Source organism: Vombatus ursinus, unplaced genomic scaffold (genome assembly GCF_900497805.2).
Source record: "Vombatus ursinus unplaced genomic scaffold, bare-nosed wombat genome assembly UNPS02014852.1, whole genome shotgun sequence".
NCBI classification, from domain to species: Eukaryota; Metazoa; Chordata; class Mammalia; order Diprotodontia; family Vombatidae; genus Vombatus; species Vombatus ursinus.
The window spans coordinates 9,487,472-9,514,523 of NW_020954630.1; the positions used below are offsets into that span (position 1 = coordinate 9,487,472).

The following is a 27,052-nucleotide window of genomic DNA, read 5'->3' on the forward strand; positions in this document are numbered from 1 at the left end:
TTTACTACTGGATGATTTCCCTGAAATTTAATGAGGACTAAGTACAAATATGACAGATGTAATTATCGTAGTTTTATTCTGCACAGTCAGGGTCTCCTTGTGCTGTAATTGCAAGCTTTTCATTCAATTGCTGGTAGAAGAGTTATCATCACTGTACTTTCAGTGATTTCAGAGAGAGGAGGTAAAGTTGGTATCCTTTGGCTCATTCTCACAACCTAGAATTTGAAAGAAATCCAGTATGTTTGCTCATAGTGTGAAATTTTTTAAAATTCATGAAATCATTCTATGAAATCATCTGCGCTCCCAACAGTTGCTGGCCTAGGGGACCTAACAGATCAGCTTTAGATTTTAACAAAAATTGAGAAAAGGTATGACATGAAAGAATATACATATAAACCATACATAAACACACCCCTGAGTGTATATGCATATATGTGGGTATCTGCCTTCCTTTGGCAAATAGCATTGCTATTTAGATTTAAGGTAGGCTGGAGCAGCTCAAATATCTGGAAGCTGGGCCCCTGGCTCTATAAAATGGAAATAGTTCAGTCACAAATACATAGATGTAACTCAATTCTTTCTAGATTTGAAAATAATTGCTTTATTTATTTATTTTTACTCTATCCTCATGAGATGTCTTGGGCTCCAAGGGGGGAATAAAAAAGGAAACTGCTTTTTTCTTTCAATTCAGACAATTCTGGTCTTGTATTATTAACACTTGTCTTACTGACACAATGAAAAAAAATAGCCTCTTATTATCCAGTATCACAATGCCTAATAACAAAAATACCATTAGGAAATTCTGATCATTACTGGGATTATTAAAATAAGATGATGGAGTGGTAAATGCATGAACTACAATTTTGTTAAACCATGACTAACTTTAAAAAATCCTAAAGGTATCTCATTGTATTAACTAGAAAAAACAATTAAATGTCCCTAAGATGGGAATATTGGAAACATAAGTGAAAGAAAACTTGATTGTATTTTTTTCCAGAAGCAAAACAATCAAAACGATGCAATTCGTTTTTCCCCTTTAAAAAAAGATCTGGGTGAAGGTAGGGGGGAGGTAGTCGACCAAATCTCTGACCAACTTTTCCAATTATTCCATTACTCAATCATAACTTGATTTCTTTTTCAATTTCCATTTTAATCAGGTCTCAGACAAAGTGCTCTAAATAAGACCTGTAGATTAGCACCAACAATTTGTTGGCCCACAATTATTATTATTGTTCCTGTTGCCACTTGCTCTCTTCCCATCTAATTCTACTCATTGAGCACATATGTAGGCTCAATAGCATTGAGTACCCTTATAACCATGGTGGTGGTAGTGGGGGTAGGGGGTGGAGGCTAAAGAACTAATCATGTGACTATTCCAAAAAGGCAGGTTTTTTTTTTTTCCATGTGGTTGTTCTGAACCAGGGAATATGATTTAATCTCTGGCCCATGTGAATCAGAGAGGCAGCAAATGGCGTACAGAAGCCTGGCCTTGGAGTCAGGACGACCTGATTGAGGTCAGGCCTCTGATACATCCTAGCTGGGTGACCACGGGCATCTCTCAACCTTAAGTGTCCCAGGCAACTCTGTGAGAATATTAATTGCAGATTATCAGCTTTTCCCCTTCTGGAGTGGGTGTCTCAGCAATGGTAATTGCCAACACATAGGAATATAGATTTAGAATAGGAAAAGCTCTCAGAGGTCATGTAGACCAGGGGTTCTTAACCTGAGGCATGTTAATGCAAAAAAAAAAAAAATTAACTATTTCATTACAGTTGCTTTCCTTTGTAAACTTATGTATTTTATTTTATACATTTAAAATATTATTCTGAGAAGGGGTCTATGAAGAAGGAAAGGAAGAGAAAAGGAACAAGCATTTATTAAGCTTTATAAATATTAATTTCATTTGGTCCTCACAACAGCCCTGTGATGTAGGTGCTATTATTATCCCCACATTACAGTTGAAGAAAGTGAGAAAGACGGAGGCCCAGAGTCACAAAGCAAGTAAGTGTCTAAGGCCAGATTTGAATTCAGTTTTTCCTGACTCCAGTCCCAGAGCTCTCTCTACTGTGCCAACTAAGAACCCCTGATGTAGACCAAGCACCTTATTTACTGATGAGACCCCACTTGTCCTAAGTCACAAAATTAGTCAATTTCATAGGTCCAGAATTCTGGCGATCACAGTCCCTAGTTCTGATTCTGTGAAAATAAACCGTGTGAGGGCTAAGCCAAAACCCAATAACTGTACCAAGTAGTCCCTTACAAAGAGTTTCTGGCTCTGTTCTAGAAGCTTCTCTGGAGAAACACAGAAGTATTGTTTTGATTCTAAAATAATTCAGTGTGTAAGTGAATTTTGCCAGGTAGATATAAAAACTCTGTAACTTCCTATTGCTTCCTACTTAGGATCTCAGCCTTCTAACTCAAGTAGCCAACTACTTTCTTCTCCCTATGATCTCGAGTGGCACAAGCATTTGATCCATCATAGCTTTGTAATCTTCAGAGAGATTCCTGTCACCTTGCTTCTTCGAGACACCAAATTTAAAGGAAAATCCTTAAAGGGAGGGGCAGGAAGCCCAGGAAGCAAAATTCCCCCTACCTTGACATACAGATAACAAATTCCCACAGCTCAGCTTTCAGTTTAAAATGCCACTAAGTACACCCTCTTAAAAACCTGTCTTTCGGCAGTTTCTTTACTTGTAGATAACAGCTTATCTCTTTTCCCATCTGCAATCATATTCATCACATTCAATTTTGAAAAATCTGCTTGAGTCACCCCTTGAAGTCTGACTTTTCACCCTTTTCCTCCCTCCTTCCACCCCCCTCCCATCATGTTCAGTTAAGATTGGCCAGATAGCCCCCTTTTCAACCTTATCTGTCTAACCCCAGTCCACAAAGGAAAAGAAAAAAGTCAACAGGATGAGGCCCGCATGAGAAGTGGGTGTGTAAGGCATCTCTGGAAGACAGAAATACTTCCTATTCACTGGGGTCTTGGGCCAAGTGGTTTATGAGAAATAGCCATGTCAATTTCCTGCCCCCCAATATAGACAATCCTTGAGATTTTCACTACATTCCAAGTGTTGGTTCCTCAAATAAGGGTACAATCAGGAAGCAGTCTTTTTCTTAAAAAGAAAGTCTTCCCCCACTAAGGGGACTAACCCATAATTCTGAATCTAACCTGGAGTCATCAGCCATTTAAAAAAGCGATGGGTTTGCATTCGAAGGCTTTTCCTCTCTTTTCTACTAAAGGAAAGGAGGGTAGGCAACTCAGAAAAAAGACTCATAATAGAATGAATGGAGAATCCTGCCCCACACTCACTGATCTCATCTTCCAATAAGTTAATTGTCTAAAGTTCTAGGGGTGGCGCCTCTAAGTCCTCAAGTGCGGCCCTTTGACTTGAGTCTGCAGGTGTCCCATCCCTGGAAACCTTGAATCCACTTTACCAGGCTAGGAGCTTCTGTTCATTAAATGGGGTCTGAGTAGGCCATATTTGCAAGTTTAAGGAACTCCTTTAATAGCGGGTCAGAATTATTTTTGGCTCACCTTGTTTCAGAAAAACAGCCCTGCTAATTAAAACAATATTGGTGATCTGGCCATATTAATGCTACCTGAAGAAAGACCAAGAGTCGGCTTAGGATCAGTTTACATACTTACAATGGGACTTGCATTGATGTAGTCAGAATTGTCATGGCTATTTTCGGATTTCAGAAGTATCCTGGAATGATCATCTGTAAGCAAACCCAATGGAAAGAAAAAAAAAAACATAATTAGATTTCTGCTCAGTCCTTCCACCTGCCTGCATGACATGCTGCTTTAATAATGAATGTCAATGCTATCTTCTCTCAGGTAATGTATGTATATACCAAATCAGACCTCTATTCTTTGAGATATCCCTCAAATAATTTTTTTTCATTAAGCCCAAAAGTGTTATTCTGCAGAGGTCTTTATTCTGTTCCCTCTCCTCTCCCTGTTCTCTGTCTGGTTCTTCTTCTATTTTAAATGGATGGAAGAAGAGTAAGAAGGCAGGAAAGGGAAAGAGATATACAGTTTTCCATTGGCATCCTCTAAGTCAGATTTTTTCTTATTTTGATTGTGAATATGGTGACTAGGACTTTATCTGTGTTTCATATAGGACAATCTTTGCACTCAAGTCATAGGACAAAATTGAAGAGATAGATTGATCTAGTGATTAGAAAGTTCGCCTTGGCATTGGGAAGGCCTGGGTTTCAGGTCTTGACTCTGACACACACTAGCCGTGTTGACCATAGGCAAGGTCACTTAATCTCTTGGTGTTCAGGCCTTAAGTTAAATTGAAGATGTATCTAGGTGAAGTGACTCTCTAAACTGGGGATGCTTTGCCCTTCCCCCCCCTGCCAAAAAAAGAACATATTTTACATAGGATTTAGAGCATTGTTAATGTATGATAAATAAATCAAACTAAGAACAACCAACTTTAGGCTATTACTTAATAAGACTGTGTAAACTATAGAGGGCAGTAGCCTAAAGAGTACAGAAATTTATTTTAAAAAGGAACGGAGGAAGACATAATAAAGAAATGGAAATGGAATGAGGAAAATAATACATTTTCTACAAACAAAACATTTGCATAATATTGCAGCAAACCACTTTACTTGGAGCTTAAAGTAATTCCCTATCCATATAATTGATGGCCTATTAATTCCAAGCATCCATTATGTCAGTTTAAGAAAGAATAGGTTCCTCAGTATACCAGTGGCATTCCTGTTATAACACACAGTCTGTCCCAAAAGTCTTAGGGCAGTTGCAAACTATTAAAAGTGAAACTGTACTTTTGGGACACCCTGTATATCCTGCCTGTGGGCTTTTTTTTTTTTTAGGGACTTTTGATATTTGTCATTTTAAGGGAAAAATCATGGAGGAAGTAAATGTAAAATCAGAGAAACTGGCTTGCTTAGGCAAGGTAAAATGAAGTTTGGTGACATAAGTACAGTAAGTTGTTTTTTCAGTCACGTCTGACTCTCCCTGACCCCATTTGGGGTTTTCTTGGCAAAGATACTGGAGTGTTTTGCCATTTCCTTCTCCGGCTCATTTTACAGATGAGGAAACTGAGGCAAACAGGGTTAAGTGACTTGCCCAGGGTCACCCAGCTACTAAATGTTCTGAGGCTAGGTTTGAACTCAGTTCTTCCTGTCTCCAGACCTGGTGCTCTATTCACTGCACCACCTCGCTGCCTGTGTTTGTTTATAAGGGAAATACAAAACTCAAATTATTCCTTTCTTCTTCTCCTTCCCCATATTTTTTTTCAGGTCTATAATCATCTTTATTTCTCTTCTCTCAGAAAAGTGCTGCCTGAAAATCTAAATTGACATAACATTCTTTCTTTCAGTGAAGGTTTTTTGGTGTTATATGCAGAAGCACATTTAATTGTTTTTTTGTTTGTTTTTTTTTGTTTTTTTTTTTTACTTTAAAAAATAAAGACAACCTGGGTGCAGGGGACTCTAGAAGCAAGTGTTAGCAATGGTGGACTTTTTCCCTTTATCTCCAGCCCTGAAGGCATTTCAACAGGACAGCCCTGTTGGCTTCCAGGAAAATTAGTAAATGGCAAGGGGTAAATACTTAGTAGTGAAATAGTAGTTGAAAACATATAGGAATTTTTTATTTTAAGCTTGATTTTTTCTCTTTCATTCCTCTGAGAAAACTTGGTTTTTTTTTTTTTTTTTTTTTTTAAGAAAGTCTAGGTCTTGGAAAAATTTGAGGATACAGAAACTTATCAAATTTTTTCTTTGTAGGGAACTTGAAGAATTGGAACTCCATCCACCAGTGCAATGGTTAACTCCTCTGTACTCCATGGTTTTTAGAGTTTTTGGGGGCACTGAGAGAATAAGTACCTTTGCCCAGGCACACACACAGCCAGTACGTCAGAGGATACCTAAACAAGTTTTCTAAGGTACAGAAGGAATGATCTATTATAATCAAACTCTTCTAGGGAACCTTTGGAGACCACCCACCTACCTACCTGGTGGTTTTAGAGATTAGATTTGACATGTTATGGGGGGAAAAAAGATGTAGATTTCACTGTGATGGATTTCATTGATACAAGGAACTCTGGGATGAGGAAACTCTAGCTGGCGGAGGTTGATACCTTCTCTGCAATTTATAATCCTAGAAAATTATCTGGAGAAATGAGGTGCCAAAAGCCAGTCTGTGTGAATGACTGGACTTGGATAACCCATCTTCCTGATCCACCAGATAATGACCACTGCCTCCTGCTGGAAAAAACCAAGATATATAAACCAATGCTCCTCTGATGTTGTTTCTGAGCTCCATTTTCTTCAGAGAGAGGGGGCTTGGATGAGAGGAAAGCAATACGGGGAAGCCAATAGCGGTGGATGCAGTTTTATATCCTCTAATATGAAAGTTGATTTTAGCTGCCAAATCACTCTACTAGACTATAAAAGAAGGGATTACTTAGATGTGAAAAGTGATATAAAAATATCACGGACTAAATGACCTCGGCCTCTTACAAAGAGAGTAGAAACTCTAAGAATGCCAGGAAAGTGAGATAAAATAGTCCAGAAGGGAAAAAACCAAAAACCAAAACCCAAAAACTGGTCAGCACTACTTGTTAGGTTCCTAAATACCGTCACAAAATTCAGGCTCTCAGACACCATTTGCATGGCTGGGGACGTCTGGGTACATCAAAGCCACTGACTTGCATTTTGCTCAGAAGTGGGCACCCTTTTTTCAAGGGCTACACCAGGGTCTCATTGTTCAGGCCTCCATAGAAGGCTGGCATAAAAGGGCAGGGTTGCTGGCTGCTTCACCGGGACTCACAGGAGCCTAGCTTCATTATAAATATTTTCAACACAGACAACTTTAGGCACTTGTGATAGCACCAACAAGGGGTCTGCTCCTCATTGTCTGAGAGAACTTCATGATGGGCAGGGTCACTATAGAAAGAGAAGATGGTGGTAGGGGGGGCATCATTGAGGGGATTGAGGGGAAGAATTACAGCTCAGCAATTTCCTGGCTCGGGGAGCTAATGCCCATTTTAAATGTGCTCAATGCCGACTGGAGACAAGCCTCCCCCCTCCTTGTAGAGCTGAATAGGCACTTAGCGAGGTCTCAGGCTGCAGAGAGTAGGCCTTCCTGAGGTTTGTCATCAACAAAGGGCAGGCCAGGAGAGGCAAGGCCTGACAAGGCAGGCTGGCCCCCAGAGCTTTGTAAGCAAACCAGCAGCAAAGAAAGCAGCTCCCACCCTCACTGGGCTTTGGGAGAGGCCTGCCAGCTGGATGCTCTAATGGAGAAATGAAGGAGCTGCCCTATAAGTTGGGGAGACTGATTGTAATGAAAATGCCCTGTGGTGACCTTTCCATACTCTGGCAGGGGAGGGGAAGGAAGGGGACTTGCACCTGAGCCTGAGATTTCTGTTTTTTTTTTCTTTGCTGTGTACAATGGTGATAATCACCCTATGGAGCATTACTGAAGTGCTGTTTGGTTGAGATCACAGGGAGTTCAAACTTTGAGGAGTTGTGGCTATTTGTCTGATCCTAGGGCACCACTCTCTCAACTAAAAAAGTACCATATACTCTAACTTACTGTTATTTTTTTTTTAATTGGAATGTATTTTGTTTTGTATTTGAAAAAATTTGCACTTGAGACAATCAGGGATCTCCTGGGAGAGAAAGAAGAGAAGTTAAGGTGGAAGGGGGAGGACGGTGTCACAAAACCAGGCCTGGGAATTAGTGGTCTAATGGGTAAATCATTAGGCTGGTCTGGGTATTAGAAACCTTTATTTAGTTCCTGGCCTGGCTCTGCCACTTGGATAAATCATTTAGGTTTTCTGTGATTCAGCTATTCATTCATTCATTCATTCATTCATTCACCGACTTATTTAGCCTACAAAACAGACAATAAGACTGTGGCTCCCTACTCATTTCACAGAAATTTTATGAGGACCAGTAAATGAGATGATGCATCGGGATCTCCGAGATTCTGAAAAATTCATCAGAGCCAGCACTGAAAGATTAAGCAATTTGAACAAGGCAAAAAAATCGAGCTGGAGCTCTTGAGATCATAAAAGCAAGCCTATCCTGTGCTTGAGTTATTGAATCTTGTCTCCTCCTGTTCTCAGTAAGGAACCTCTTCCCACTTCTTTTGTGCTCAAATTTCAGGCATTGACTTGAAAGTATTCGAGGACAGAGGCATTAAATTCTCTAGGCTAGGTCTTGGTCCAGCAATTGTTTGCCAGGAGTCTGCTTCAATAGGTAAATCTGTGAATTCTCATTAAAAAACCAGAAATCACACATGCAAATCATTATCTCTTCCTTCTAGTCTATTAACTTGATGAGTTAGTTTCTTGTAATGAAATTCCAAATCAGAAATCTGTTTGTTTGTTTGTTTGTTTGTTTTTAGGCAATTGGGGTTAAGTGACTTGCCCAGGGTCACACAGCTATTAAGTGTCAAGTGTTTGGTCTGAGGCTGGATTTGAACTCAGGTCCTCCTGACTTCAGTGCTGGTGCTCTATCCACTGCGCCACCTAGCTGCCCCTCAAATCAGAAATTTAAAGAGAGGGAAGAAGGAATAGACATATTATAGGAAAAACAATGACAAAAAACCCCCAAAACATGGTGAATAGGTCCACGTGACCTCTCTGAATTCCTGGGATACCATCCCATCTCTGGTGTTTACTCCTTGTATGACCTTGGGAAAGTCACTCAGGGCCTCAGTTTCCTCATCTAGAAAATGGTGGTGTGTGTGAAGTAAATGGCCACTGAGAGGCCCTCCAGCTCTAAATCTATAATCAATTTATTCATTATGACTTCTAATATTGCTCTGTATTGCTAGTTATCTTTTCAAACATATATGTTCAAACACATGTCGTTTCACTGTAGCCTCCAATGCATGAAGACAAATATCTTTCAAGTAGTATGTGCTCAATAAATATTTTGACTAATTAAGGAATTATGAAGAGAGAAAAGAAGGGAGGCCTTAGAATAAGGCATTGGAAAAAGGAAGGAATTTTCAGTGGCTATACATTTAAGATGGTTTAAAAAATGTACAACCATAGCAAAATATAAAATATAAAAATACCACCTAAAATTTATATGGAATTTTATAATTTTCAAAGTCTTTTTACATACGTTACTGATGGTGCAAGGATCATTATTTTTATTTTGCAGATGAAAAAAACTGCATGACCAAGAAGTGACTTGTCCAAGGTCACAGAATTAGTGGTGGAGCTTGAAATCCAACCTGGTTGTCCTCCTTCAGTGCAGAATAATGACTCCTGTTTAAATTGCAGCCTTGTGGAGCATGAGACGTGTAAGGTGACTTCAAAGATCATCTAGACTGTGTGACCTTGGATAATTCACCAGTGTCCCAGGCTACTCTAAGGACTACAAATTGCAGGGCAGTTGCCAATCTGCATTGGTAATGGGAGTTTCCTAAGGAAATCACAGATCTGGAAAGAGAATTGTGATATAACATCAAAGGTATATAAAGAAACATCCCTTGGCTTGGGGCATTTTCTCTGGCTGTCCCCTATGCCTGGAATGCCCTCCCTCCTCATCTCTGCCTACTGGCTTCCTTTGCCAGCTAAAATCCCATCTTCTATAGGAAGCCTTTCCCAGCCCCTCTTAATTCCGGTGCCTTCTCTCTGTTAATTGTTTCCTGTTTATGCTGTATATAGCTTGTTTGTAAATATTTGTTTGCTTGTTGTCTCTCCCATTAGATTGTTAGCTCCTTGAAGGCAGGGACTATCTTTTGACTCTTTTTGTATCCCCGGCACTTAGCACAGTGCCTGGTATATAGATGGCACTTAATAAATGTTTATTGATTAATTATTGATTGACTGACCATATCTTGCCTCAGTTAAACCTGAGGTGCCAATGACACTTCATTCACTTCCCCATAGATGTACTGGAACTGCTCTCCCCCCCCCACCAAATTCCTTAAAAAAAGCTATGTACTGTCTAAAATTATGGTGCTAGCTAAATATAACTTGACTCATTAATAGAATCATGGATTTGGAGCTAGAAGGGACCATAAATACACAAGCCCCTTATTTTACAGCTAAGGAGAAAGAAGGCATGGCAGGGTAAATGACTTGTCTAATGATCTAAAGATAGAAAATGTCAAAAGGGGGATTCAGATTCAGGTCTTCAGGCTCCAAAGCTAGAGTTCTTTGTACCACACTGTGCTGTGTAGTGCAGATCCATATATAAGCAAGCTTAGTTACTCTAAGTAGAAAAAGGGCCTTATGTTTCATATAGTTCTTCAATATAGATCACTTTAGATAGCATTACAAAGCAACAGAGTACTTGACAGGCATGAGTTCCACCATTATTGGAAAGAGAAGGTCCTTATGATGTTGGTGATCTGTAATCAAGGTAAGAGCATCTTTTAACGTCACCTGACCACAGTTCACACTGATAATTTGGGCTGAGATTTCTCTGCCTGAGGAGGTTGCTAACCTGTTATGGAATTGATCAAACTTCTGATCCAAGGATTCCACTACTAGCTTTATACGTGTACTGACAGAAAATAAAGACCTACTTCTACAAAATATCCCTAGAATCACAGTGTATAATACCAGAGTTAGAAAGAAACAGTATGCCCAATGACTGGGGAGTGGCTGAATTAAAAGTGACATATGAGAATAGTGAAATATTACTGCATCATAAAGAATGTGAAGAGTTCATTTGTATGAAGTGATGCTAAATGAAGATAGAAGAGTCAAAAGAAAAATATGCAAAATGAGTACAGCTATATAAAAGAGGACATCGCTCAATGGTAACAAAAAACAAAGATCAAATAAATGGATATCACAGGTACTAACTTATCGCCCCTTCCTTTAACAAATGGGCAAACTAGCATGTCAAGTTTCCTGTATTATCAACCACAATCACTCTCTTATGCTATTTATAACTCACAATTTGTAGGGGGTTAACTAGGAGTTAACTGGAGTTTGCATTCTAAAATGAATGCATCAGTAACAAAGGTGTTGCTTTGGAACTGAAAGGGGTCCCTTTGCTATAAGTTCTAACTTGAATGTAATGGATGACACATTTTGATAAATTGGTATTATTGCTAATGAACATCAGGAACATGCCAGCAGATGGCAAAAAATCCACACAATGGTAGGAATCAAAATTTTTTTTCATCTCACTGATGGACAAATTGCTTCTCTTTATCTGGGGGTACATCCAGAATACTATCTACTTAGTTAATGGAAGATGATTGGTAATATGATGCTAAGTATATTCACTAGGGAGGAGACCAGTACAGTTATCTTTCTCAGTTCCATGAGGCCCTCCCTGACTTTTCCCTATGGTTCAACCTCTGTGTAGTATGTCCTGAAGTTGATCATGATAAAAGGTTATTAGCTGTGGGGGCCATAATCAAGTTGTCTAAATATGGAAATCACTTACTCTCATATTGTTTGTAGAGTGAAGCCCCAAATAAAGGTGGAAAATATGGAATTCAGAGGTGAGTGCAGATACAGCAAGCAGTCTCCTTGGCCTTTTTGAGAGATTTGAGAATGCTAACAAGTATCATTAGAAAATATACTCAAGAGGTACTATTCAGAAGAGTGCATCTTCTTAGCCTTCATTAGGACATCCGTTTTTTATAAAGGAAATTATCTCTACATCTAGCCTGAGGTTTTTTTTTTTCTGTTTTAAATTTTTCTCACCCTCCTTCCCCACCCAAGACAATATGCAATCTGATATAGGCTATACATATACATTCCTATTAAATATATTTTCACATTAGTGATGTTGTAAGGAAGAATTAGAACCAATCAGAGAAACCACAAGAAAGAGGAAACAAAACAAAATAGAAGAAAAAAAATAGCAAAAGTATGCTTCAATCTGCATTCAAACTCTATAGTGCTTTCTTTGGATGTGGATTGCATCCATCATGAGACCTTTGGAGATCCTTGTATGGCTGAGAAGGGCTAAGCCTATCAACATTAGTCATCGTACAACGTGGCTGTTACTGTGTACAACATTCTCCTGGTTCTGCTCACTTCACTCAGCATCAGACCATACAAGTCTTTCCAGGTTTTTCTGAAATCTGTTTGCTCATCATTTCTTGTAACACAATAGTAACATAATAGTAACACAACTTGTTCAGCCATTCCTCAATTGAAGGGCATCCCCTCAATTTCCAATTCTTTGCCACCACAAAAGGAGCTGCTATAAATATTTTTGTACATGTGGGTCCTTTTCCCATTTTTATGATCTCTTTGGGATACAGCCCTAGAAATGCTATTGCTGGGTCAAAGGGTATGCACATTTTTATACCCCTTTGTAGCCTGAGGTTTTTTGTTTTTTTAATTTATCATATGGGTGCCATAGGATTTTAAAAAAAGAATTATTTTTACTGATGCTCTTCAAAAAAAATGCTTTCACTTCTTAATGATACTCTCTCCACGTCCATTCCTTAGTAGTAACTTCCCTTGCAACACTCCCCCCACCCCCCAAAAAAATTAAATAAGGAAAACAAATAAACACACTGGCCATGTCTGACAGGGTATACCTTATTCCACACCAAAGACAACCACCTCTGCATTAAGGGGAGGGAAGCATTCTTCAATACATTAAAATCATGATTAGAGTTCTGATTTCCTTCAGTGTTTTCTTTTACATAATTGTGAACATTGAGTAAACTGTTCTCTTGGATGTGTTCACTCAAAGGAATTTCTTGGGGAAAAAAAGAAACCAAAAATCTTCCAAACTATCCCTTTCCAGTGACAAGGCCATACACTGTCAACCTATACATTAATAGGCAAGTAGTAAAACAAGTCAAGAATGCCATTTTGTTTTCCTTTTTTGGAAACCAAGAGATAGTTAGGATACTAAGAAGTTAAAAACTCTCATTACCAGTTAAGGTCTCAAGAATAGCTTCATTCATCACCAGTATGTAGAAGTAATTATTCACAGTAAATGATTAGGACTAAGCTTGGATCCGAGATGAGAAAATACACTTTCTTCCCTTCACTGGAGAGGTGGGAACTATGGGTGTGCAATGTTGCATAGGCTGTCACATAAGCCATTGATGAATTAGATAATTTTGCTGAACTGTTTTTTTTTCTTTTTCTTTTTTAGTTTTGGTTACAAGAGAAGGTTTGATGAGTGGTTGTGGTAAGAGAAAACATATTAGAAATCGATGTCATGTAAAAACAAAATTTATCAATAAAAATAATAATTAGGCAGGATGACTAATAATGAATTCCTGGAGCATAGAAAATCTACCAGCACTTGAGGAACAACAAAATTCTATGGGATTAGACACATGTGGGAGTGGGAGCTCAATGGAAAGGAAAAAAAAAACATTTATTAAGCTCCTACTGTAAGCCAAGCACTGTGGTAGGCACTGGAGATACAAATACAAAAAGTGAGATAGTCCATGCCTTTAAGGAATTAACATTTTACTGGGCTATGAACTAAATAGGGTAACCACAAGTAGGGCAGACTATATGGATTCCTTGAAACAGACTCAACTGTGGCATGCTGGACCATCCTAACAGCCCACTCAGAGGAGTTCAGTGCTCTTGCCAGAGTTCCTTTTGAACAAAGATATTAGGCAGATGGGGACAGAAAACTGCAACAAATGACATGACCTAAAAATATCACCCACCACCAGTCACCAGCTTAGGGAAAGCCTGCTTGCTGTTCATCTATTAACCTTGTTAGGCCTGTTAGCACACACAGGTAAACTGCTAGTAGTGATACTAAGTTCATATGAATCTAGCACTGTACTTTACTCACAGCAATCCTAGACAGTGAAAGGTTTATTATCCCCATTGAACCAATGAATAAACTGAGGATCAGAGAAGCTGGGATGTACCTTGGGAAGTAAAAGGAAGAGCCAGGTCTTGAATTCTCGTCTTCTGAGTCCATTATACCACAGACATAAAGAAATGTGCACAGTAATAAGGTGGTTTAATTTGGTAATAATGGCTCTAACTTCTATAATACTTTAAATTTACAGTAGTTTTTCTTTCCAACTACTGAGGGAGGGAGGCAATAGGAATACTGTTAGTCCAGTCTTAACAGATAAGTACACTTAAGCACAGAAAGATGAAGGGATTTGCCCAAAGTCACCCAGCCAGAAGGAGTCAGAGCCAGGAGTGGAGCCCTGATCTCCTGACTTCATGTCCAGTGTTCCTTTCCACTGCAGCCAAATGTCCCTCAGCAGCTGTGCCACATGCATCAGGCACTGTATTATGAGGTCAGCGTGGAGCTGATGCAAATGGCTGGCCACCAACATCCTTGTAGCAAGTGAAGTTGAAAACTTACACTTATATAGTGTTAAGGTTATGAAATGCTTGAGAATAAAACATTCCTATATATAGAACACTGTGTTTTGATAGCAAACAGGCTGTTGTTATTTGTCCTTCATTTTTGAATCGGACTAATGACATCACTATGGGGGAAATTGTGGGTGATGGGGGATGTCTTGACTTGCACGTGAATTGGGTTTAAGTGAGGCAGAATCACACAAAGTCATCAGCCTCTTCCTTCCAGAGTTATCGAAGTCCAGTGGTAGGAAAAAAGTCAAGAGGACTGGAGATGGCCCAGGATGCAGCAGATGACCTTGGTGTCTTTGATGTCTGACCAGGCTCCAAGTACTCCACAGCATCTGCTTCAGCTCCCTTCATGGCTGATGAAACAGACTTTTCTCATCTGCCCATTCCGCTGGGGGAGTCTTCACATTTTAGGGGTAAACATCCCCCTAACTCACCAATGGGTTTGAGGTCAGTTACCCTCCATTTGGTTAAACCCACCTGCAAAGATAGTTTGGGTGCTGTTCCTACTACAGTTTCTTGGAATCACAGATGAGAGTTGGGTGGATCAGGTAGACACCAAAGGCGGATGAGCATCTCTGAAAAAGGCTTCGTGAATCCTCAAACTAGAGGTATTAGTCCTCCCTGAACACCCCATATATCTCAATAAACAGGCAAGAAAGAAGTGTTAGATATGGCTGTTAACCTCAAAGAGTTACAACCTATTTGGGAAGATATAACATATATACATAAATAGATGACTAATAGTAGAAAGAAAAAAGTATGCAAGACATTTTCCTAGACAAGCACTCAGTATGGATCTTTTCTTTGTCCCTATCACCTACTATCTGATATTATATACATCTGTGGACACGTTGTGTGTGTTTCCTTCCCTCTACTCCTCCAGAATCTCTATCTTTCTCTTTCCCCCAGAACACAGCTCTTTGAGGAGAGGAACAGCTTCATCTTTCATCTTTGTATGCCTAGCATAGTGCTCTGCACATAATAGGTATTTCATAAGCATTAGTTAAATCCGAACTTGTATCATTAGATGAATAATACCGACAATGGTTAAAGGAGTTCATATCCTCTATATGACTTATTGGATCTTTAAACTTAAGAGGAAGTTACTGAAGCAAGACAAGACCTAAATATCATGGCACGCTCACTCTATCTGATGGGGATTGGGGGGATGAGACTAGTTATCAAAGGTACCAGAGAGTTCATGTAGGACATTCATCTAAAATCCTAAAACTTCCTTAGTCCCTAACGTTCAAGGGACCTTTATAGATCATGGAACTGGAAATGGAAAGTACTGATTTTATAATCACCTTCAGAGTTCAATGAAGTATTTTAAAGGATCTTTCCTAGGCTTTATAGCCAAAAATTGAATGGGCAGATGGTAAAATAACCATTAGTTATCATTTTGTTCCTCAGAACTAATACCGTCCTTGCACGTCTCCAATTGTAGCCCAACAAATGATATAATTTACAATTGTATATAAAAGCCATTCCCCAGGCTGAACCAATACTCTGACATTTTTGGGAGGTGATCTTGGGAGAATGACAATCTCTCTATGGCTCAGTTTCTTCATCTAAAAAATAAGCATAATTGTACCTGTCTCATAAGATCATAATGCATGTGCAGTACTTTGCAAACCATAGAGTGTTACACAAATATCTATTAAAGTTAGTATTATATATGTCAAGACACATTATGGATAGAGAGCCACTCTCAAAGCCATGAAAACCTGGGTTTATGTCCTACCTCTGACATATACAGACTCTTTAACTTTGACCTCTCAGGGCTCTAGGCCAGCAGTTCTCGAAGTCTGGTCCAGGGATCCCTAAGGGGTCCCTGAGACCCTTTCAGAAGGTCCACAAGGTCAAAATTCTTTTTTCTTTTGTCATTTTTCTATTGTTGTATTTTCTATCTCTTTTTTCAAAACAATATTAAGACTTTAAAATTTCTATTATGGTAATGCTGATGGATATAAACCACGTAACTAAAAGCTCTTTGAAGAATCTTGAGGCCAAGCAGTATAAGAACTGATGCTCTTGGCAATTCCTTAAGACTATGTTGCAAAGAAAGTGCCAATCTGCACTAATGGAGAGAATTTCCTCAACCAGGAGTTCCCTATAGCAGTGAAACCACAGGTCCAGCCTCCCCTAGCCCCTTACATGGGCTCAAAAGTCTTAGTTCATCTTTAAGCTTTCATAACTTTAGAAGTATAAATGCTACAAACTTACAAAATACTCCCATCATTTGAAAAGTTAATTATGAATTAAAAATATTAAAATGCTGATGTTACTTATTAAAATTAAATGTAACCACTATCATGCTCTGCATTACTCTAGTTGCCTTTCAAACTTTGCAAAAACTTTTATCAGCTGCTTTCCAGTGATTGAAAATATTGCATTTTTAATCACAGCTCATCCAAAGAACAAGGTTTTGGTACATACACAACAGTTTTGATATGACCCCACAAGAAAAGGTGTAATGGAGATAGATCAAGTGACCAAGGTGGCCAAACCAGAAGACCTCTACCCATCCACCTATCTGAGAAAGTGTCATCCAGGAACTATCACACAACCAACACACAATGTCAGAGAGTCACATTATATTATATTCAAAATTATTCAAAATTTACAAAACTAAATAAATGTAAAAGAAATATAAATAAATTGTCAAATAACATACTAAATAAATTTATGTAAATTCATGTACGCTTCTGAAGTTATTAAAGCTTAAATTTGCACTAATACTTTTGGGACAGCTCGTACGTAACAAACTTCTACTTCCACACTGTACCTGCAGACAAATTGTCTGTATGGCATTGTCAGCTTGGCAATATTCTTGAGCATTATATAAGGTAAGCTTCCTTGAGTAAAAGTAAAGGCACAAACAAGGCTGAGTTTAGATACAATCAGTCAACAGGTATTTACTCAGCACCCACTATGTGCTAGCCTCTTGGAAGACAGAAGCAACTTTTGGGACGCTCTGTCTTCAATCAGGGCCCTATAGCTATATATATAAAACTATAAACAAAAGAAATATAATAAAAAATACTGTAGATTCAATTACCATCCAAGGCATATTGAGAAGGAAAGGAGGGCGGCACAAATAGGGTGTTCAGGGAAGGCTCACTTTAGAAGCTGGCCCTTGACCTGAGTCCTGAAAGAAACCAAGGATTTTAAGAGTCTAAGGTAAGGAGAACAGAGATGGGAGCTGCAGTGATGGCAGTTGCAGTGATGATGGGAACTGCAGTGATGAGTACTGACTGATTGACCTTAAAAGAGTTCAGTCTACAACATGGCTCAAGCATGGTTTTCGCTCAAAGGTTAAACAGGGACTGTGAGAAAGAGTCCTTCGGCTATTTCTCAATTATTAGTTGGGAAACTACCAATATTTGTGATTTAAAAAACAAATCAAGATGTCTTTGGAAGACTCAGAAACAAATGAAGAAAGACATTCCAACCCATGAACAATGAGTCATAAGAGTCAGGTAATATTAAGAGTCAGAAGGAACCTTAGAAATAATTTAATTCAACCTAATTTTACAGAGGCAGAAACTGAGGCCTGAAGAGATTAAAGGATTTGCTCAAAGTTAAACAGCCAGTTATGGAAGGGGTAGGATTACACCTCTCTACTCAAGGTTCTTTCTATTATATTAATCTGCTTAAAGTCTGAAGAAAGTTTTTAAAGTGAGTGTTTATCTGGAAGAAGCTGCCCTTTTTTTTCAGTAGTTTTTCAGTCAAGTCTGACTCGTTGTGTCCCTTTTTGGGGATTTCTTGGCAATGATACTGAAATAGTTTGGCATTTCCCTTCCAGCTCATTTTACAGATGAGGAAATGAGACAGATAGGGTTAAGTGACCTGCCCAGGGCCATCAAGTGTCTGAGGCCAGATTTGAACTCAGAAAGTGAAGTCTTCCTGACTCCCGGCTCAGCGCCTATCCAGTGTGCTGCCCAGCTTGCCCTAGTATAGCCTTTAGAGAACCTTATGTAAAGCAAGTATTGGCAGTCCCTAATTATTGCACTCCAAAACTTTCCTTAGCAATTCATTTGTTTGGAACTTGGAGTTCATTTCTCTGTAGAAATGTGAAACATGCTTAAAAATGACAGGATCATATTATTACTATTTAATATAATTAATTTATTTTAAAATTTAAATTAAAAACTAATATATAAAAATTAATCTATATGAATATACTGTAACTGTAAGACAACCAAACTACTGTACACTGTCTTCAGGATGAAGATTCAATGCCCTCATGAATTAATAGATGGTCTTCAAGGGATGCTGTGGACAAAAAAAAATAATCACCTTGGGGCCAGCATAGTGGGACGCCTCCCCCAAATTAGATTTTGCTAGCCTTCAAATTACAATGATACTTGAGTCTGTACTCAAGGCCCTTCTGTACTGGTGGCATCAGTCAGAGCTTGCATTCTGTCAGAAGGTCCTTTAAGAAACTAGGATAATCATTGTCATTATGGCAACACAGCATGGTAGGACTCTAACGGAGGTTGAAACAAGAGTTAAACTTCAGTATTAGTTTGAACTAGTAGGACCTATGTGATATATTAGAGAAATGGAGAAAAATAAGGGGAAGACTTTCTTTTTTTTTTTTTTAACAGAGTTGACTCTAGGAGAAATTTTGAAAAACAGATAAAAGCTTATCTTTGGCATCCTTCCTCTCCCTTTTCTGTACCCCTTTCTAATTTCTAGTGTGCCTTACCTCACACACCACTGTCCTTTTGCTATCCTGGAACCCCTGCCCCGCCCCTCCCAAATACAATAGCACAGCATTCCACTCTGGCTTCCCCAACTTCTCAAGTGTCCTATACTTTGAAATGACCAGCTCCTTATCCTCCAAGTCACAACTCTCATTTCCTCAGTGAAGCTGACCTGAAAAAGGTGTTAGGAGGAAAAGGAGTCTATTAGATTAATTCACATTTCTATGTATATGTCTAACAGTCCCTAATCATCCTAAAAGTATTTGCAGTTTTAGAAGATGCTTACTATCCACAAATGGATTTCTAATTAGTGGAATTTCAGTACATGTGAAGGGAGGGAGGGAGGGAGGAAGGAGGGTAGAAAGAGAGAGAGAGAGAGAGAGAGAGAGAGAGAGAGAGATTAAAGCTGGATATGTAGAGTCATTTGCATAAAGGTGAAGAATTGAATATATCGGAGCAGATGAGATCACTGAGAGTGTAGAGATACATAAGAAGAGGATCCAGGACAGAGCCTTAGGGAATGCCCATATTTAGTGGATGGGAGATAGATAAACATACAGCAAAGAGGATTTAGAAGGAATAGTTCGATAGGGAGCAGGAGAGAGCTGAGAGAAGAAGATCTAGAAAGAGGGGACAGTTGGACAGTATAAAAAGCTAAAGAGAAGTCGAGGAGATGAGGACTGAGAAAAAGTCCAATGATTTACCAATTAAGAGAGTGTTGGTCATTAAGGGTGGTTTTGGTTGACCTGGACAAGCTCCCTTTGGACCCTGGATAAGTCATTTATTCTCTCTGAGCCTCTGTTTCTTCATCTGTAAAATACGCTATCTACTTCAAAAGGCTGTTGTGATTCTAAAGCGTTTTGTAAACCTTAAAGCAATATATACATATGATGACAATGATTGTTGTTGTTGTTATTGTTATTATCCAAGGCCAAGTTTAACTGAGTTCAGAGGCTCTTCAAAAGAAGTTTGCCATCTGGGTGATGAATTTTTAGCCGCAGCAATTTATGAAGATAATCTACTAAGGCATAAATTAAAAAAAAGGAATTCTCTGAATGGAATAACTATACCAAAGAAATTATAGTTCATGCAATAGTGAAGAACATAGTTATTTGGGCCCATGATATATTCCCCTACTAGTCTGTAAATCCTAATGAAGTCAAGGATGATGTCATAGCTAACCTTTATATCTTCTCCAAGCACCTGGCAAAGTACTCTGCCAACAGTAGTCACTAATAAGGATTGGAGATTTGGACATGAAAAGGAGCCTAGTGATTACTTACTACAACTCTCTCACTTCACAGATGAGGAAACGGGGGCCTAGAGAATCTGAGTAGCTTACTATTAGACTATAAACTCCATGAGAGGAGGGATTGTTTCATTCTTTGAATCTGTATGTCCAGATGCCAGCACAGTGCCTTCCTTAATAAATGCATACTGCTTTACTGACTAAGGTTCTAAAGTACCAACTGGTAGAACAGGGGTTAGAACTCAAGTCCCATGCCTCCAAGGTCACAGATTTTTCTACTGAGTCATACTTCCTCCCCTAAATTCTTGCTGAGTTAAAAACTTTGAATTCAAAAGCAGTAGGTCATAAGGTTCAAGGAACTTCACTGCAATGTCTGCTGGACTTTGCACATGATCTTCAGCATAAGGAGATACTAGAGAAGGAAATGGCAAACCACTCTACTACCTTTGCCAAGAAAACCCCAAATGGGGTCACAATGAGTAGGTCATGACTGAACAATAACAAAAATAGGAAGGCATTTAATATGCAAATCTATTTAGGGATAGAGACCGAACCTTTGATTTCATTGGTACAGGGAATGTCCAGCAAGGAAACTTCCATTACTAGGGCACATAGGAACCTTCTCTGCTTAGAGGACAGACAGTATATGTTACAAGAGGAACTTAAACACAGGACTTCATAGTTCTGAGGCTGACTCCCTAACTACCACGCTACTGTTTGGCATTCAAAGCTTTGCAAAACCTGGCCCCTACCTACCTTTCTAGTCTTCTTATCTTCTCCTCCCCTCCACGTGCCATAATCCAACTAGATTAGACCATTGATAGTTCCGTGACCATGACTCATCATCTCCTGATTCTGTCGCTTTCCCTGGCCATCCCCCATGCCTGAAATGCTTTTCCTTCTTTTCTCCCCCTTTTAGTTTCCCCAGCTTCCTTCAAGATTCATTTTAAATCCCACCTTCTACAGGATTCCTTTCCCAGTTCCCTTAGCAGCTAGTGTTCTCTCTCAAATTCCCTTCCGTCTACTCTGTATACATCTTGTATGTATTTTACGTATCATCTCCTCCTTTAGGACATAAGCTTCCTAAGGGCAGGGACTATTTTTGCCTTTCTTTGTATTCCCAACACAGCACAGTACCTGGCACATAGTGCACTCTTATTTTTTACACTTAATTTTATTTCAATTACTTGTGAACAACACATAGTATACTGTTAATACATGTATGTTAATTGTGTCTCTCATGCAAATGCATGCACACATACATTCACATACATCTATGCATACGTAATTACACATATACATCATATATGTGCATGTTATATGTATAGTGTATAGAGTGTTGGATTTAGAATTAAGTCTTGGGTTCAAATTCCACCTCTAATACTTACTTGTCATGCAATCACTAGCAAATCACTTAACCTCTCCTAGCTTTGGTATTCTCATCTGTAAAATGGGGATAATAATAGTATCTATCTCAAAGGACTGCTGTGAGGATCTTATGTAACAAGCTTGGCAAATTTTAAAGCACTCTATAAATACTACTTATTATAATATATGTACATGTGTTTACATTATATGTGTTATTTATTAAAGTCCTAGATTCTCTTTTCTAAAATTTTTATATATTCTGTAATGAAATTTGAATGCATATCAAGACTCAAAAGGGAGTAGCAAAATTCTTTCTAGTTTAACCTACTGAATAAATATGACAAGATTAGTAAACCTTTGAGCCCTGGACCAACTTTGACTCTCAACTTAATAGGTCAGGTGTCCAAGAGGCGGAATCCATATTTCTATGATTGTAAAAAGGCAATATGGGTCTTAGAAAAGACATAAATAAATATCATGTTGTAGGGGGAAATGTGTGGATAAGACATTTTATCCACACAAGGGGCAGCTAGGTGGCACCATGGTTGGAGTACAGGGACTGGAGTCAGGAAGACTCATCTTTCTGAGTTCAAATCCAGCCTCAGACATTTACTAGCTGTGTGACCCTGGGCAAGTCACTTAACCCTGTCTGCTTCAGTTTCCTTAGCTGGAAAATGAGCTGGAAAAGAGAATGGCAAAGTACTCTAGTATCTTTGCCAAAAACACAAAAAACAAAATAAAACAAAAAAACAAATGGAGTCAAGAAGAGTTGGACATGACTGAAAAACAACTGAACTGAACCAGTTCTAAATCTGTGATCACAGAATTACAAGATTTCAGGGTTCTCAGAGACCTCAGAGGTCTATCTAGTCCAAAATATGCCTGAAAAAAAGAGATCCCCTCTAAAATATACTTGAAAAGTGCCCATCCTGGCTTTCTTTTAAGACTTCAACAGAGAGATTCTTCTCAAGGCAGCCCATTCCACTTTTAGATAGCTCTAGAGCTATTTATTAGGAAAATTTCCCCACCATTAAACCTCAATTAATTTGTAGCAACTTCTACCCATTGATCTTAATTCTATCTTCTTAGGCTAGGCAGAACACATGACATCCTTTTTCAAACAGTTGAAAACAGCTAGCATTTCCCCTTTTCTTCCTCTTTCCCTCCTCCCTGCTTCCACTACACTCCTTCCAGATCTTGGTTGCCATATCACACTGTGGATTCATGTTGATGATCTTTTTCCTATGAGCTTCTGCCTAGCACTGCCTCCCCCACTTTATATTTGGGAAGTTGATTTTTTGAACCTTTGTGACATTTTTCATTTATCACTATACAATTTCCTCTTGGTTAGATTCAGCCTAATGTTCTGTCCTTTTGAGATCCTGTTGAATCCTGGTTCTGTCATCCAGTGCATTAGTTATCCTTGATTCTGTGTCATCCACATATCTGATAACTATACCATCTATGCTTTTATCCAAATTCCAAATAAAAATGTCAAACAGTACCAAGTCAAGGACAAATTCCTGAGGTATTCATTTTGATAAATATATAAAAAGGTCTTATTCTTAATTGGATAGTTGGTATTACCTTGGGGAGGCAGCAGGTGGCCTTAAGAAGTCAAAATGCTAGGAGGCTCTTTGTCTTAACTATGTAAGACCTTGCTCATAAAAAGAATATGAAATAGTTTCGGGAAATATAGTTGTACCCTCTTTGATATTTCTTTCCTTTGAAGATGGATTGTTCTTGGTCCCTCAGCAAGCTGTAAATTGATTTAACTGATAGTATTTTGTTCCCTTTGTGTGTATAAAACCCTTTCTGTTAACTGACTCTTTGGGTAGAGAAGTCCAAGTCTGAATTTCATCCTTGTGTCTCTCTTTCCTACCACTTTAGCTTGTTCTTGATAATAACCTGTTTTGTTAATGAAAAAAAAATTCCCTCTAAACACATTGAAGATGTCCAAGTTGACATCAATCATTAATGACTAGACTTCCAAGTTGACACCAATCATTAATGACTATTCTTCAGGTATAGCCATTTAACCAGTTCTAAATCTAATAAATTGTATTACCATATAGTCACACAGTGCCATATTTTCTACAAGAACAGCATGAGAAATTGATCAAATGCTTTGCTAAACTCTAGATAAACTCTATCTACTTCATTTCCCTAATCTTCCAGTTTAGTAACCTTGTCAAGAAAGGCAACACACTTAGAATGGATGACCTATTCTTGTCAAACTCAAGCTAGCTCTCTGGCTCTACTGCGTACTTTTCTAAGTGTTCATTAAATATCATTTTAATAATATGTTCTAGAAGTTTACTATGAATCAAAGTCAAGCTTATTGGCCTATAGTCTCTTTTCTCCATTCTCTTCCAAAAACAAAAAAACAAGACATTTGCCCCCTTTCCAATCTGTCACTAGCTCTTCCATTTTCTGTGATCTTTTAAAGATCACTAACAATGACTCAGTCATCACATCAGCCACTTCTTCAAGTATCTTAAGACGTACTTCAACTGGGTCAGGTGACTTGAACTCATGAAAGGCAATGAGGTGATCTCTCACTCTCTTCATGCTTCTATTATGTATCAACCCTATCAGTTATATTTATTAGAGTTTCACACAAATTGTTTGGGAGATATGTGTACCATTTTATTTTTGTCTTAAAAAACAAAATGGCTAAGTTTTTTTTTTGAATTCTTTTGTCTTTAATCTGTTTATTCTATGAGTCCATGTAACAGACCCCTGTAACCTAAGAAGGAAAATAACTCAACCTCTCTTATGAAAAATAGAGATATTGCTCATAAATGACGCTATATTTAACCCACATATTCAAATGGATCTATGGTGTCATTGATGTGAATATTTCCTCTAATGATGTGACTTTAAGCCAACCAATGCTTGCCCATCCTGTGGGACTCTTGTCTACGTCTTCCCACAAGTTTACCACAGGGGATCCACCTGAGGTCCTAGGAAACTTCTCATCTTTCTCCTGACCCTTCATGGATATCAGAGGAACAAAATGCCTGCCCACTAGTTATTGCTCTCATTTCAAAACCAATCAGTCTTGTTTTTCCATCATACATTGATGATATCCATTATTCTGGTTCTTATTTGTAGCTCTTTATTTAGTACGTATTGCAACCTACTCATACTCAGCATGTACTTGTCTTGTTTTCAAGTTGTCTTCTTCATTAGACTGTGAGCTCCTTGAGAGCAGGGGCCATCTTTTGCCTTTCTTCACAACCCCAGAGCTTGGTACAATGCCTGGAACAGAGTTGGGACTTAATAAATGTTTGCTGGCTGACTTTTTCATCCATATGTTTTTTCCTGTGTACATTGTTAGACCAAACTCTTTTGAATCACTGCAGTTCTAGGAGAGGGTCTGCAATGTTCTGGGACTTGATACAATAAACAATATGCCATTTGGCAACAGGAACACCTGAAAGAGCTTACTCTACATGGGAAATCTCTATTTAATTTGGACTATACTCTATTTTCTCCATGACAATTACAAAAACTGTTGGTGAACATATCTCTATTTTTTTTTTTTTGCCTCACTTGATATTAATGATCATAGGACAAGATTATCTCTGATGTTTTGTCTTTCAAGGAATCTTGAATAAATTTGAAAAATGGATGGAAGATACCTTGTTGGAAAGAAGCCTTCAAGGTACCTTTTTGCTTTACTGAATTAAAAGCTTTCTTGTAATAAATCAAAATTGAGCATAGTAGGGAAGTTGTATTCTCTATATTTTTCAGTCAATTGTGTGAGAATAAAGATGTAATTTGCTAAACCTTCTTATTCCCTACTGACATGCTCATTGAAGGATAGGATATACATACATATATACATACATTTATATGTACATATACATATACATATATACACATATATTCACACATATATTATTCTCAGAAATTTATAAAGGCAAGAAAGTAAGCATGCAGGTCAAAAATTGATTATGTTCTCTCAGTCACCCTTTTCTGTAATTAATAAGGTCTGAAATTTATTTTTTAACATGTTTTTGGTTTCTTTCCTTCCTTTAGATACTTGGTGAATCCATTACTCAACACTGATAATTGCATCACCTCCTTCCTAGATCTTCTCTTTGTATTGTTGGTCCTACCCAGCTGCTTTCTTCATCTTTGTTCTCCCTAGTGCCATTTCTATCTCCTTTATGAACACATCTGTAAAGCCAGAGTCCAAGAGTGAGGGCTTTATGGTCCTTGATGGGGAAAAAAAGCTTATTATAAAAATCTTTGTTGATCTTTTTATTTTTTTCTCTCTGTATTGTCTGCTTTTATTTTCATACTTAAATGCCTTTGGTGTAACTGCTTAATTGAGAGTTTCATAAAGTTTTCTTTAAGCGGGTTTGACACTGTGTCATATTTCTGTTTTATTAAGTAACACTGCCCTTAATCTTCCACCATTCTTTTCCATTAGATTTTACAAATGACTTCTAAACTAGTGTCACCTTTGACCACATCTCTCTGTCTAGCAAATAAGTTAAGTTTTTGCTTATAGAGACAGATAGGTGGTGCAGGAATAGAGCACAGGGTCTGGAGAAAGGAAGTCTTGAGTTCAAATTCTGCCTGAGACACTTATTTAGTGCTCCATCAATAATGAGCTATTTCCTGTCCATTAAGATAGAATCAATTTAATTTCTGGTGACATTATTTAGTATTCAACATGTCTATAATGTTCTGATTCTTTTCTCAAAGGAACTATTCTGATACGGAGACATGAGATTTCTGCTTAGTTTATCAATTACTGATCCATATTTTCTCATTTATTTCTAATAATTCCCACCTTTGCATTGAAGTCATTAGGCATCAAAGTATATGTTGATTTAATTTGGAGGATCTTATTAAGTTCTTTGTAGAATTTCTTTTTATTCTCTACAATAGATTTTGATGAATAAGCTTGAAAAAAAACATTTTCGTGTTTTTCCCCAAATACTTATTATCTTTAAAACGGCAATATGAGATAATGAAATATCTCATGAAATGATGTTTCTTTTGCCTGTGGGTGCGTGGGATAAATCCAACTTCCCCAACTCCATTATCTGTATCTTCAAGGGAAACCTGTGAGAAATCCTTTCCTTCAGCCACTTTCTTCTGGTTTCATTTAAAGTGAGAATGTTGAGACCAAAGCAATTCTGTTCTTCTAGAAGCATGTCCCCTCATGAGGCATTGGACATGAACCTCCCATTTAAAGAATCAGCAGCTTATTTAAAGTGTATAGATGGTCCAAACATTTTGTGACTCCTAGCACCCTATGCCCCCTTTCCTGCTCCTTTTCTGGGTGCCACACAGAACTGAGAACCACTTTGTATTTTTCACTGATTCATGGACAACCATGACCCAAAAATTTATCACAGAGTGGACACTGGTGATGAGGCTTTCTAATCTAAGGTAGGCTGGTCCTCAGG

At 38.3% G+C, this 27,052-nt stretch overlaps 1 protein-coding gene across 1 annotated transcript in view; it reads right to left on the minus strand.

The window, feature by feature from the left end:
• The window catches only part of PTPRN2 (protein tyrosine phosphatase, receptor type N2), a 1,506,109-nt gene that overhangs the window by 71,360 nt on the left and 1,407,697 nt on the right, over positions 1–27,052 (minus strand). Inside the window, exon 16 of the mRNA XM_027841109.1 lies at positions 3,650–3,723. Coding sequence (XP_027696910.1) covers positions 3,650–3,723 — 74 coding nt within the window. The remainder of the gene's footprint in view (positions 1–3,649; positions 3,724–27,052) is intronic.